At 43.0% G+C, this 14,699-nt stretch overlaps 1 protein-coding gene across 1 annotated transcript in view; it reads right to left on the bottom strand.

Annotated features, from left to right (window-relative positions):
* The window catches only part of LOC137348060 (myosin light chain kinase, smooth muscle-like), a 128,888-nt gene that overhangs the window by 41,142 nt on the left and 73,047 nt on the right, over positions 1 to 14,699 (bottom strand). The window contains 1 exon segment of the mRNA XM_068013186.1: positions 13,822 to 14,025. Within this exon segment, the coding sequence (XP_067869287.1) occupies positions 13,822 to 14,025 (204 nt within the window).

Below are 14,699 nucleotides of genomic sequence, written 5' to 3'. Positions count from 1 at the left end.
CGGCACTTCAAATTCATATTCAAGTACTTATAAATGTTATGAAGATTTCTGCTTCTACCACCGAGTTCCAGATCCCCACCAACCTCTGGGTGAAAAAATTTCCCCACAAATCCCCACTAAACATCCTACCTCTTACCCTAAATTTATGCCCGCTGGTCAACCAAGGGGAATAGGGCTTTCCTATCTAATCTATCTAGACCCCTCATAATTTTATACACTTCAATTAGGTCTCTCCTCAGCCTGCTCTGTTCCAGAGAAAACAACCCTAGCCTATCCAATCTTTGCTCATAACTAAAGTTCTCCAATCCAGGCAATATCCTCATAAATCTCCTCTGTACCCTCTCTAGTTCAATCACATCGCTCTTATAGTGCCATGACCAGAACTGCATACAGTACTCCAGCTGTGGCCTAACTAGTGTTCATACAGTTCCAGCACAACCTCCCAGCTTTTATATTCTATGTCTCAGATAATAAAAGGCAAGTATCCCGTATGCCTTGACTACCTTATCCACAGTGAAAGGACAGAGTTTGCCTGAGTGAGAGGCATTTGCCAGAGTGAATGTGGAAATTTGGTGTATGTGGGGATTCAGTGCAGAGGGGGAAAGAGGGGCTCCTTTTCCTTTCTTTTTCAGCAGTTGGTGAGTCTTCTTCCTTTGACTCCAAGGTGCAACTCTCAGCTTGAATTATTTACTAATTGACTAAAAAAAGATTGTACAGAGATGGCAGGGCTTGTGGCGTGTTGCAACTGCAGCATGTGGGAATCTGTGGAATGCACTGCAATCCCAGAAAACCACATCTGCACTAAGTGTCTGCAGCTTGCACAACTTCAGCTCAGAATTACCAAGCTGGAGACTGAGTTGCAGACTTTGTGGAGCATCAAGGAGAGGGCAGCGTTACCTGGACACTTGGTTCCAGGAGGCAGTCACACCCCTTACAGTAGGGAGAACATTAGAGATGGTCAATGGTCAGGGACAGCAGAGTGTGACTGCAAGTGAGGCAGGTAGGTGGAATCAGCATGTAGTGACGGAGGAGCCTCAGTCCCTGACCAACAGGTACGAGGTCCTTGCTACCTATGTGGATGAAGAGAAGGACTGCAAGGCGGATGAGCGGCCTGACCATGGCGAAAGAGGCCATTCCTGGGGCAGGGGGGGGGGGAAAGGGAGGAGAAGAGGAATGTGGTAGTGATAGGAGACAGTACGGTCAGGGGGATAGATACTCTTCACTGCAGCTGCGACCAGGAACTCTGATGGCTGTGTTGCCTGCCTGCTGCCGGGGTTAAGGGCAACTCCTCATAGCTGGGAAGGAACCTGGAGTGGGAGGGGGAGGATCCAGGTGTTGTGGTCCATGTGGGAACCAATGACATAGGTAGAACAAGAAATGATGTTCTGCTTAGAGAATTTGAGGTGTTAGGGTCCAAACTAAAACGCTGAACATCAAAGGTGATCATCTCTGGATTGTTACCCGAGTCATGTGCAAATTGGCACAGGATCAAGCAGATTAGAGAACTAAATGCATGGCTCAGAGTGGTGTGGGAAGAAGGGGTTTCGATTCTTGGGGCACAGGCATCAGTATTCAGGGAAGAGGGAGCTATTCCGTTGGGATGGGCTTCACTTGAAATGGCCTAGAACCATCGTCCTGGCCAATTGCCCTGGCTATGGACAGGGCTTTAAATTAACAGAACGGGGTCGGGGGGGGTGGTTGGGTGGGGAAGGGTTTGGGTTAAGGGAAATTTAGAAATCCAAAAGAGAGGGGTCAGGGCATCGGAGCAAGGTAGTGATGTGGGTAACTCCCAACAGAGTGGGATAGGAAGGGACAGAGAGTTTAACAAAAATTGTACATTGCAAATAAGGTCATTGCAGGGAATAGAGAGATTTCAAAAAATGAAATTGAAGTTCCTTTATCTGAGTGCATGAAGCATCTGTAATAGGATAGATGAGCTAGTGGCACGAATAGAGGTAAATGATCTAGATCTAATTGCCATTACCAAGACATGGTTACAAGGAAATCAAGGTTGGGAAATGAATATTTCAGAGTACACAATATTTCGGACAGACAGAATGGCAAAGTAGGAGGAGTAGCCCTGATAGTAAAGGATGGCATAAAGACATTAATAAGAAGGAATCTGGCCTCAGAAGATCATGAAGTAGAATCAGTTTGGGTAGAAATTAGGAATAGCAGAAGTCAGAAAATACCGGTGGGAGTAGTTCACAGGCCCTCTAACAATAGTGATATTATTGGACAGAATTATTGGAGCATGTAAAAAAGGTAATGTATTAATTGTGGGGTCTTTAATCTGCATATAGACTGGGACAAATCAAATTGGCAACTGTGGTCTAGGTGAATTTTTAGAATGCTTTTTTGACAGTTTCTTGGAGCAATACGTTGTAGAACCGATTAGGGATAAAGCTATCTTAGATCTCGTATTGTGTAATGAAGCAGGGTTAATAAGCAATGTCATAGTAAAAGATCCACTGGGAAACAGTGATCATAATACCATTGAATTTCATGTCAAGTTTGAAAGTGACGCATTTCAATCACAAACAAGAATCTTAAACTTAAACAAAGCCAATTAGGAAGGTATGAGGGGAGAACTGGCTAAGATTAATTGGGTAAATAGACTGGAAGGTATGGCGGTAAGTGAACAGTGGGAAACATTTAAAGAAACAATTCAAAGGATTCAACAGAAGCATATTCCGTTCAAAAACACAAACTCGTCCGGAAAGACTCATCCATGGCTCACTCAGAAGTTAAGAATATTGGACTAAAAGAAGAGGCTTCCAATGTTGTAAAAAATAGTAGCAAGTCTGAGGATTGGGAATGTTTTAGAAAACAGTAAAGGGCCACCAAAAAGTTGATAAAAAGGAAAAATATAAAATGAAAATAAACTAGCCAACAATATAAAAACAGATTGTAAGAGCTTTAATAAGTACATAGAAAGGAAGAGAGTAGCTAAAGCAGACATTGGTCCCTTAGAGGCAGAGACAGGAGAAATCATCATGGGGAATGAGGAAATGGCAGAGACAAAGAACAAATATTTTGTTTCTGCTTTCACAGCAGAAGACACAAGTTCCATACCAGAAATAGGCAGTAACCTAGGGGCAAAAAGAGTAGAGGAAATTAGGGATATTGATATCAATCGAGAAAAAGTATTGGAGAAACTTGAGGGACTAAAATCTGACAAGTCCCCGGGACCGGATGGCCTATATCCTAAGGTTCTAAAAGAGAAAGCTACAGAGATGATGGGCGCACTGGCTATGATTTTCCAGAATTCCTTAGATTCAGGAATGGCCCCATCAGATTGGAAGTTGGCAAACGTTACACCGCTTTTCAAGAAAGGAGGTAGAGAGGAAACAGGGAACAACAAGTCAGTTAGCCTAACATTAGTCATTTGGAAGATGCTGGAAACTATTATTAAAGAAGTCTTAACATTGCACTTGGAGAAGCAGAGTATTATTAGAACAAGTCAGCATGGTTTCACTAAAGGGAGATCCTGTTTGACAAACTTAGACCTTTTGAGGATGTAACGAGTAGGATAAAGGGGAACCAGTAGATATAGTATACCTGGATTTTCAAAAGGCATTCGATAAGGTACCACATAAAAGATTAATAGGCAAGATAAGGGCTCATGGTGTTGGGGGCAATATATTAGCATGGATAAAGGACTGGTTAACAGACAGAAAGCAGAGAGTGGGCATAAATAGGGCATTTTCAAGTTGGCAGGCAGTGAATAATGGGGTGCCGCAAGGATCAGTGCTGGGGCCTCAGCTATTTACACCTTATATTAATGACTTGGATGAAGAGACAGAGAGTAATGTATCTAAGTTTGCTGATACAAAGCTCAGTGGAAAGGTAAGCTGCGGGGAGGATGTAGAGAGGCTGCGAAGAGATAGAGACAGGTTAACTGAGTGGGCAACAAGATGGCAAATGGAGTATAATGTAGGGAAGTGTGAAGTTGTTCATTTTGGTCATAAAAATAGAAAAGCAGAATTTTTTCTTTAAAAAAAAGGTGTGAAACTGGTAAGTGTTGATGTTCAGAGGGACTTGGGGGTGCTCGTACAAGGAATGCACAAAGTTAATATGCAGGTGCAGCAGGCTATTAGAAAGGCAAATGGAATGTTGGCCTTTATTGCAAGGGGATTGGAGTACAGGAATAATGTCTTTCTTAAATTGTATGGGGCTTTGCAGAGACCTCACCTGGAATATTGCGTGCAGTTTTAAGAAAGAATGTACTTGCACTGGAGGCAGTGCAGTGAAGATTTACTAAATTGGTCACTGGGATGAGGGGGTTGTCCTATGATGAGAGGCTGAGTAAATTAGGCCTATATTCTATGGAGTTTAGAAGAATGAGAGGCGATCTAATTGAGACATACAAGATTCTGAAAGGGCTTGATAGAGTAGAAGCTGAGAGATTGTTCCCACTGGTCGGGGAATCTCAAACACGGGGACATAGTCTCAGGATAAAGGGGTCAATCATTCAGGACTGAGATGAGGAGAAAATATTTCACTCAAAAGGGTTCTGAATCTTTGGAATTCTCTACCCCAGAGGGTTGTGGATGCTCCATCATTGAATATATTTAAGGCTGGGATAGAGAGATTCTTGGTCTTGCAGGGAATCAAGGGATATGGGGAATGGGCAGAAAAGTGGAACTGAAGACCAAGATCAGCCATGATCGTATTGAATGGCGGAGCAGGATCGATGGGCCACATGGTCTACTTCTGCTCATATTTCTTGTGTTATACCTGTTCACTCACCTTCAGGGATCTGTGGTCATGCACACCAAGGTCCCTCTGTTCCTCTACACTTCTCAGTATCCTAACAATTATTGTGCATTCCTTTGCCTTGTTAGCCTTCCCCAACACTTCTCTGGATTGAACTCCATTTATCACTGTTCCGCTCACCTGACTAGTCCACTGATATCTTCCTGTAGCCTAAAGCTTTCTTCTTCATTATCAACCACACAGCCAATCTTTGTGTCGTCTGCAAACATCTTAATCATACCCCCTACATTCAAGTTTAAATCTTTGCTATATACCCCAAAAAGCAAGGGATCTAGTATAGAGCTCTGCAAAACCCCACAGGAAACAGTCTGCCAGTCACAACCATTACCCTTCGCTTTCTGTCTGAGCTAATTTTGGATCCAACTTGCCACTTTGCCTTGGATCCCATAGGCTTTTACTTTTATGACCAGTCAGTGGGACCTTATCAAAAACCTTGCTAAAATCTATATAGACTACATCAAATGCACGACCTTCATCGACCATCTTTGTTACCTCCTCAAAAAATTAAATCATGTTAGTCAGACATGACCTCCCTAAACAAATCTGTGCTGTCTTTGATTAATCTGTGTCTTCCTACATGAGGATTTATCCTGATCCTCAGAATGTTCTCCAATAATTTTCCAACTGCCAAGGTTAGGCTGACAGGCCTGTAATTACTCAGTCTATCTCTTTCTCCCTTTTCAAACAAGGGTACAACATTAGCTGTCCTCCAATCCTCTGTCACCACAACTGTAAGCAGAGGATTGGAAAATAATGAATGAGGTCCCCTCTCTTTGCCCCCTCTGAAGGCTGAAGATTACAAATTGTTCACTTCTGTCTTTATGATTCAGTCCTTTGACACTAGCCTTATAACCATTGTCTCCACTATTTTGAGGACTTGCATATTTCTCTTGTGCCTGGGCAAACATTGCTCAACACTGTATCAAGTATTACCTAGCCAGAGCAATATACAGCTTCAGCATCGGAATACTCGACTGATTTGGAAATATAGCTCTACATTCTCGGTTTGGTTGATTCCTGCTCCAAAATAACTTGACAGTCAATATGGAGTCCATCAGTGCTGGAACTCTTTCGGCTTTGCCTGCTAACTGGTTCAGTATGCCCTATTAACTAATAATGTTGTGCAGCAATCTCTACAACATAAGCAGCTACCACCTTTGGCAGACTTTCGAAACGCGCATGGGATAACAAAGCTAACCCTTGGACCAAGCTGATCATTTATAAGGCCTGTGTTCTCAGCACCTTGTTGTATGGCTGTGAAACATGGGTGACTTACAGCTACCAGGAAAAGAAACTCAATAATTTCCATCTTCGCTATCTACTACACATTATGGGTATATTCTGGTAGGACAAAATCACAAATGCGGCAGTCCTCTCAAAGTCAGAGCTCCCAAGTGTGTTGGCACTGATCAAACAGAGGCAGCTTCAGTTGATCAGACATGTCCGTAGGAAGGAAGATAGCTGCATACCCAAGGATCTTCTGTACGGTAAGGTAGCTGGGGCCAGACGACAAGTGGGGCGCCCAAAGTTAAGCTTCAAGGCTGCTTGCAAGTGTGACATAAAAGGTCCTAAATGTCAACTATCGCACTTGGGAGACACAAGCTGGCAAAAGAGGGAAATAGTGACACAGCCTGTGAACGGGTGTGCACTACCACGATGACCAGTTGCTACAGCAGCCTGGCAACTGGCGCCAACATCAAAAACAACAACTCACAGCATCCCTTGGCAGCTTCAAGTGCAGCATTTGTGGCAGAACCTGCTTCTTAAGGATTGGCCTTTACAGATGTCAACAAAAGGTGCACCGAGAAGATACCCCGCCTAAATGGATTGTTTGCTGTGTGTCCATCAATGTTTGTAGATGGAAGGAAGCCAACCTTAACCCTAGCAGCAGTCTCAACTGATCTCCATGGAATTTGTAGGCCCTTCTATAGTTCCTTGGCTGCTTCATCAGAATCAAGTGCCTACTTGTCCTTTTCAGTATCATCCATGAATCGGACAACTTCCACTGTGTTTCTAAATCCAGGTCTTTTGTTTCAATAAGCAATAGGGGTTCCAGTGCCAAATCCTGTGACATGTCCTGGCTGGAACTAGCTAACTCAACAGAGGGTGGAGTAGGCCTTTTAAATAGTAATATTTCAAAAGTAATCCTACTTAAGCTGAGAAGTTGATCCATCAGCATGTTCATACCTGTTGATTTTACCAACACTACAACAATAAGCACAATTGAGGGTTATTGGAATGGAGTAGGAGGCAGTCACAAATTTAGCTGTCGAGGCAACTTTCCTGAAGCCACCTGGGAGCAAGGGGAATATATTTTGAGAAGAATTCCAAGGGCCCTGGTACATAGCTTCCAGTAAAGAAACACAAACACACGCATGCACACATTAGGTAACCACCATTTTAAAAGATTTCCTTACCACAATAAACTAAACATGTCAAAAGGCCTGGGTTTTGATGATCTGAGAATTTGAAACTAATACATTCATGGTTTTATCTGGAATGAGCAACGAGGAATTCTTCACCCAGTGTTTGATGCTATAATATTCCCGTTCAATGACAATACAATAAACAGGTAAATATGTGGCATTGGGACACAAGTTTAGTCAGTCAGTGTTTGGTGAGGTAAAATACTGTTGTTTTCTTTGCTCTCCACCTCAGAAATTAAAGCAGTTCTATTAATAGTTGAAACATTGATACATCCAAGAATCGCCTAAAGATTACAATGTGTAAATATTTCAGGAACCAAGTCTTTGAAAGGTTTGCAGTCCACCATACTGAACACAAAGATTTTCTGGAAGACATATTATCCTTTAATTCCCCATGCCACCCCCAATCCCCCCCCCTAAGTTGTTTTCTTCGGTCATATACATTTTTCAATCTCATCCCTCCCTATTTCTGAAACCATCTCCAGCCCACAACGCAGAGAATTTTGTGTCCCCTGAATCTTAGCCTCTCATTCACGCCCAATTTCCTTCACCCTAACATTGGCGACCGCACCTTCAGCTGCTGAGGCCCTGAGCTTCGAAATTATCCGCTAAATCTCTCTGTCTCTTCACCTACTCTAAGACGGTCCTTAAAATCTACCTCTTTGACCAGGGTTTTGGTCACCTGCCCTAATATCTCTTCATGTGGCTCAGCGTCACATTTTGTTTGACAGTGCTTCTGGCCACAGAATGACATCATCCCTCCCATAAAGCCAGTGAATCATTTATCGTGCCAAGTTTTCTATACAGATGAAATTATGCTTCTTGGAAATTTAAGATAGCTTTTCCACTTGAAGAGAAACTTTGGATAATGTAAATTTTTTTTTACCAATTGTTGGTGAACATCTCAATACGAATAGGAATTCTATGCTTAAAAGGAAAAATAAGCTGAAGTTTCGCATGACAGACTTGGAAATCACAATAATGACAGAGAAAAGCATTTATGTTCAATCAGTTCAAACTGAAAAGCTATTGCTACATGGGGGTCACTTAGCTCAGTTGGCTAGACGGCTAGTGCATGATACAGAAAGACGCCAACAGCGTGGGTTCAATCCCCATACCGGCTATGGTAGTTCATGGAGGCCTGCCTCCTCACTTTATCCCAAGCTTGAGGACTGGTGACCCTCCAGCTATACATTACCAACTGTGTCTCTCTAATGGAGAGAGATGTCTATGGTCCTCTGGGACTATGGCTGCAACAACATATGCCTAGAAATTGACTTGAGATTTTAGAATATAATTTTTAAAACTGTTTGTATTCTAAACAGGGTGAATTAGCCCCTTTGGTTTAAAACAGATTTAATGTCAATCTATAAACAAAGGATGGAGTAATGACAGCGATACATTATATGTTTTACACAAACGGCCAATGCAAGGTCTAGTAGCACTTCAAGATCAGGATGGCCTGTGATGGTTTCTTTGGAGAAGATAGCCTGGCTGGAGTGAACAGAAGCCTGCCAACCTTATCTGGGAGTTTGGTAGGGTCGGGTTATTATTCGAGTGGCATCTGACCAAGAAGTTGGATAATCCCATCTTTCCTGTTAGCGGCCTGTTTTTCCCTCCGCAGAAACTGGTGAGAAGATCATGTTTTAAAAAAAGGTCTCCAGGATGGCAGTCAGATTGCCTGGCATATCTCCAGCCTTAAGCAGTGACCAGGCTTGGCTGACATTCCTGGATCTTTGATCACTTGTGGTGGTGGAGGAGAGGGGGATGGGGTGGGAAGACAGAGGTTATTCCATGGCACAATGATGAATCCTTGTATTAATAAGTGAAAGGTGCACCAGTCTGTGCATTACAGGAGGCCCATGATTCCCTGGGAACCACCCAAGACAATGGATTGTCTAACTAGATTAGTCATGGTCTTTGTGGCCTCCTTGCAAACCAATATACATAATGATACAACAAATGCATTGTATCAACGTGTGCTCCTGTGAATATGAACATATCAACAATAACCGATAGGAAGAGTCACTCTAGTCTATCCAGCCTGTCCCACACAGCTGCAATGTCTTGTGTATCATAATATATACATTCCCCAATCCACCTAGAAACCATCTAATCACCCTGGAAGGTGAAAAATTAAATAAAGACCAAGCCAATTAGGGAAACAAAAATATGGAAAATTCTTCTCCCACCCAAGGCAATCCAAAATAGAACAGGAGACCATTTTGGTCCTGATTAAATGCAATGTAACCAACCATAGAGCTGCACCAGCTTGTAAACTAGTTTAAAATTACAAAAGATATATTTTTGTGCACAATAAAAGATATTTTGTCAAAGTAATTGGCAGAAGAATTAGGAGTTGAGATTTTTTTCACAGGGAGGGTGGTGAGGGTCCGGAGCACACTGCCTGAAAAGGGTGGTAGAAGCAGAAACCCTCAAGACATTTGAAAAATACTTGGATATGTAGTTAAAGTGCCATAACCTACAGAGCTACAGACCAAGAGCTGGAAAGTGGGATTAGACTGGATGGCTATTTGTTGGCCGGCTAAGACATGATGGGCATTAAATTTTTTACTATTCAGCTTCATCAGGAAATGTGACACATTTCACTTTCAATTATTCACCACATTCATTTGGAATAGGGCACCCTTTAAAGGCTGGATAAGACATTGGCCAGAATGCATGTAAATGAGCATTGCTAATTTTTGAACGGTCACGGACTCATGTGCTATCCGAGGAGACGATAATTGGCAGTGCATTGATAGGTTGTCCTCTATGGTTTATCACTCACTTGCCTCACTGTAGAATGGTCACTAGGATGAAGTAGTGGTGGGATACAGACATTTTTGGAACCATACCCCAACAAAACAGCAAACAACAACTGGGAAAGTGCAGGAAGAATTGAGCATAAATTTAGGAAGATAGATACATCAATAGATGAGGAAGAGGGAGAAGCTGGAATAAGGCACATCTGGTTAGCCAGCTTAAATTATAGGTGCAGTGAGAAACATGGATGTGGGTCCATTGCAGGCAGAGACAAGAGAGTTTGTGGTGGAGAATGAGGAAATGGCAGAGAGACTTATCAAGGGTGGCACAGTGGTTAGCACTGCAGCCTTACAGCTCCAGGGACCCAGGTTCGATTCTGGGTACTGCCTGTGCGGAGTTTGCAAGTTCTCCCTGTGACCGCGTGGGTTTTCGCCGGGTGCTCCGGTTTCCTCCCACAGCCAAAGACTTGCAGGTGATGGGTAAATTGGCCGCTGTAAATTGCCCCTCGTGTAGGTAGGTGGTAGGGAATATGGGATTACTGCAGTATAAATGGGTGGTTGTTGGTCGGCACAGACTTGGTGGGCCAAAGGGCCTGTTTCAGTGCTGTATCTCTAAATAAAAAATAAAAATAAATAAAAATTACTTCATGGAGGAAAACACAGAAAATCTCCCAGAAGTACTAGGGAATTGAGAGACTTGTAAAAATGAGGAACTGAAAGTAATTAGTATCAGTAAAGATGTAGTACTTGAAAAATTAATTGGATTGAAAGTTGATAAGTCCCCTGGACCAGATGAGCTACATCCCAGAGTGTTGAAGGAGGTGGCGATAGAGATAGTGGATGCATTGGTCGTTATCTTTCAAAATTCTATACATTCTGGAAAGGTTCTGACTGACTGGAAAGTAGCAAATGTAACCCCACTATTTAAGAAGGGAGCGAGAGAGAAAAGGGAAGACTCCAGACCTGTTAGTTTGACATCAGTGGTAGGGAAAATGTTAGAATCTATTATAAAGGATGAGATAACTGGACACTTGGAAAATAATGGTATGATTGGGCAGAGTCAACTTCGATTTGTGAAACGGAAATCATGTTTGACAAACCTGTTGGAGTTTTTTCAGGATGTTACTTGTAGCACAGATAAAGGAGAACCAGTGGATGTGGTGTATTTGGATTTTCAAAAGGCTTTTGATAAGGTCCCATATAGGTTAGCAAACAAAATTAAAGCACGTGGGATTGGGGGCAACATACTGTTGGGGGTAATATACTGCAGTGGACTGAGAATTGGTTAACAGACAAAAAGCAGAGAGTAAGAATAAATGGGTCATTCTCAGAGTGGCAGGCTGTTACTAGTGGGGTACTGCAAGGGTCAGTAATTGGGCCACAGCTGTTCACAATCTATATAAATAATTTGGAAATGGGGACCAATTGTAATATTTCCAAATTTGCTAAGGACACAAAACTAGGAGGGAATGTAAGTTGCGAGGAGGATGCAAGGAGGCTTCAAAGGGATTTGGACAGGCTAAGTGAATGGGCAAGAACATGGCAGATGGAATATAATGTGAATAAGTGTGAAGTGATTCACTTCGATAGAAAAAACAGAAAGAGTATTTCTTAAATGGTGAGGGGTTGGAAAGTGTTGATGTCCAAAAAGACCTGGGGTCCTTGATCATGAGTCACTAAAAGATAGTATGCAGGTGCAGCAAGCAATTAAGGAGGCAAATGATATGTTGGCCTTCAATGCAAGGGGATTTGAGTACTGGAGTAATGATGCATTGCTTCAATTGTATAAAGCCTTGGTGAGACCACACCTGGAATTTTTTGGTCTCCTTTTCTAAAGGAAGAATATACTTGCCACAGAAGGGGTGCAGAGGTTCAACAGACTAATCCCTGGGATGACAGGATTGTCTTTCGAGGAGAGATGGCAGAAACTGGGCCTGTATTCTCTAGAGTTCTGAAGAATGGTGACGTCATTGAAATTTACAAAATTCTTTCAGGGCGTGACAGGGTAGATATGGATAGGATGTTTCCTCTGGCTGTTGAGTCTAGAACAAGAGGACAGTTTCAGAATAAGGGACAGGCCATTTAAGACTGAGATGAGGAATTTCTATATTCAGAAGCTGGTGAATCTGGGGAATTCTCTACCCCAGAGGGCTGTGGAAGCTCAATCATTGAGCATATTCAAGACAGAAATCGATAGATTTCTGGATACTATCAAGGGATATGGGGATAGTGGGGGGAAAAATGGCAGAGATATAGACCATCAGCCATGATCTGTTTGAATGGACGCTTGCATATGCGCACACACAGAGGCCGAGCTTTAAACGCTCGTCGATGTATTCACGGAGGCGTATGAAAGAATGGGCCTTAAGCTAAACATCCGGAGACAAAGGTCCTCTAACAGCCTGCTCCCACAATGCAACTCTGCCCCCCCCCCCCCTCCTCCCCACCCCGACTACCAAGATACACAGTGAACCACTGGGCAATGTGGATCACTTCTCATACCTTGGAGTCTCCTCTCAGCAAGGGCAGCCATTGATGAAGCTCAGCAACGTCTCCAGTGTGCCAGCGCTGCCTTCGGTCATCTGAGGAAGATAGTGTTTGGCGACAAAGGCCTCAAACCTGGCACCAAACCCATGGTCTAAAAGGGCCGCAGTGTTTCCTGCCCTCCTGTATGCGCCAGAAACTTGGACACTGTACAGCAGACAAAACCCTGGACCGATATCAGTGGTGCCTCCGCAAGATCCAGCAAATTCAGTTGCAGGACAGGCACTCCAATATCAGTGTCCTTTCTCAGGCCAACACCCCCAGTATCAAGACACTGGTCACGACTAGACAGTTACGTTCGATGGGTCACATCGTCCGCATGCCTGATACAAGACTCCCAAAACAAGCTTTCTTTTCCAAGCTCTGTCATGGGAAGAGGTTACCAGGAGGCAGAGGAAATGCTGCAAGGATGTCCTTACAGTATCCCTGAAACAATGTGACATCTCCACTGATGCATGGGAATCTCTTGCCTGAGACTGCTCAAAATGGAGAAGAAGCAACTGCCAAGGTGCCAGCCAGTTCGAACAGTGTCGACATGCCCAGGCAGCAACCAAGTGCCAACAGCGGAAGGCGTGCTCGGAAATTCAAGCATCCCATTCACTCGCCTCACCAAACACCACCTACCCCACCTGTGGCAGAGTGTGAAGATCCAGAATTGGACTATTCAGTCACCTAAGGACCCACAACCCTGGAGTGGACGAAAGCCATCCTCATTCCTGAGGGACTGCCTAAGAAGAAGGAATGGTGGAGCAAGCTCAATGGGCCAAATGGCCTACTCCTGCTCCTATTTCCTATGATCCTCACAATGTTATTAAGACTAACTTTAGTGCTAATTATTGTTGAATTAAAATACAAGTCTGCAGACTGAAAGGCAGTCGTATACCCAAGCGCCTTCTGTATGGTGAGGTAGCCAGAGCTAGACGACCAGTGGGGCACCCAAAGCTCCACTTCAAGAATGCCTGCAAGCGTGACATGGAGATCCTAAACATCAACTATCGCACCAGAGAGAGTCACGAGCTGACAAAAAGGGGGGGAAAATGGCGATGCCTCTTGTGGGCTGGTGTGCTGAAGTAGCTTGGCAACAGGCATCAACACCAAAAAGCTACAACCCAAAATATTACCTGGCAGTTTCATGTGTGACACTTGTGGCAGAACCTACCTCACAAGGATTGGCCCTCACAACCAACAAAAGTGCACCATATGAAGACACCCCAGCTAAATGTATTGTTTGCTGCATGTCCATCTCTTATAGATGGGAGAATGCCAACTCTAAAATACACACATCTTATACAAATTTTAAGCATTACCTTGAGGAAGGCTTTTGTTCTTAGTGCTCTGCTTCATTTCTTTGGGACTCATAAAACTGGTTGAAAATTGAACCATTTCAGCCTTGGGCCCAGTACCATGATGTTTTCCTTCAAATACTGAGTGGATCTCACCAATTCCGCTGTCACAGTTGGTGTTTCTCATTGGTTTGGGCAAATATTTTAGTCGCTGAAGGGTTTCAAAATCTATTAAACAAAGGACATATCTTAATATTTATCTCATAACTGCTCCAAATGACAATCATAAACAGAATGAATTAAGTAAGCCTTCCATAGCTAAAGGATCACTGCACCATCCCTTTCTGAGTTGTTCCAATTACTGGTCTAATTGGATGCTATTTCTGCTTCCCATACTTTATTATGTGGATTAGTGAACCATTGTTCATTTGTGAGGACGTCACCGGGGAGATTAAAAGATTAGTGAGTTTGTTTTGCTCCATATGTGCAGAAACAAATACTGTATAAAATAGATGTGGAGCAGATCTGTACCTGAAGAGAACCAACACAAACATGAAGGAATTATGCATCAGTGGCTAAGAACAGGCAGGGGTGAATATGAATGAAAAGCAAAAAAATTAAGAATCCAACATGTAATATTGTGAAAAATTATTACGAGAGCATACAGCTCAACAAAACTCAACTTTCACTTCATAGCTGAATTAACAAAAAGTTAGAACTGTACCTCTCAGACCTCACATTTTGTGGAGGAGTGCATGTTCTTGCTATTATCATCTTGCCAAAACACTCCAGATAAAATGTTCTAGACAGATTTCCTCTGACTCGCTACCTCAAATGTATTGTATATGCATGTTTTAGGACCACATTCCCAAATTCAGCAAAAACTGGGTGCAGCACATGGC

The sequence above is a fragment of the Heterodontus francisci genome, chromosome 33 (genome assembly GCF_036365525.1).
Source record: "Heterodontus francisci isolate sHetFra1 chromosome 33, sHetFra1.hap1, whole genome shotgun sequence".
Lineage (NCBI taxonomy): Eukaryota > Metazoa > Chordata > Chondrichthyes > Heterodontiformes > Heterodontidae > Heterodontus > Heterodontus francisci.
Note: the sequence above shows the minus strand (reverse complement) of the source record. Positions and strands in the feature narration are given on the sequence as shown.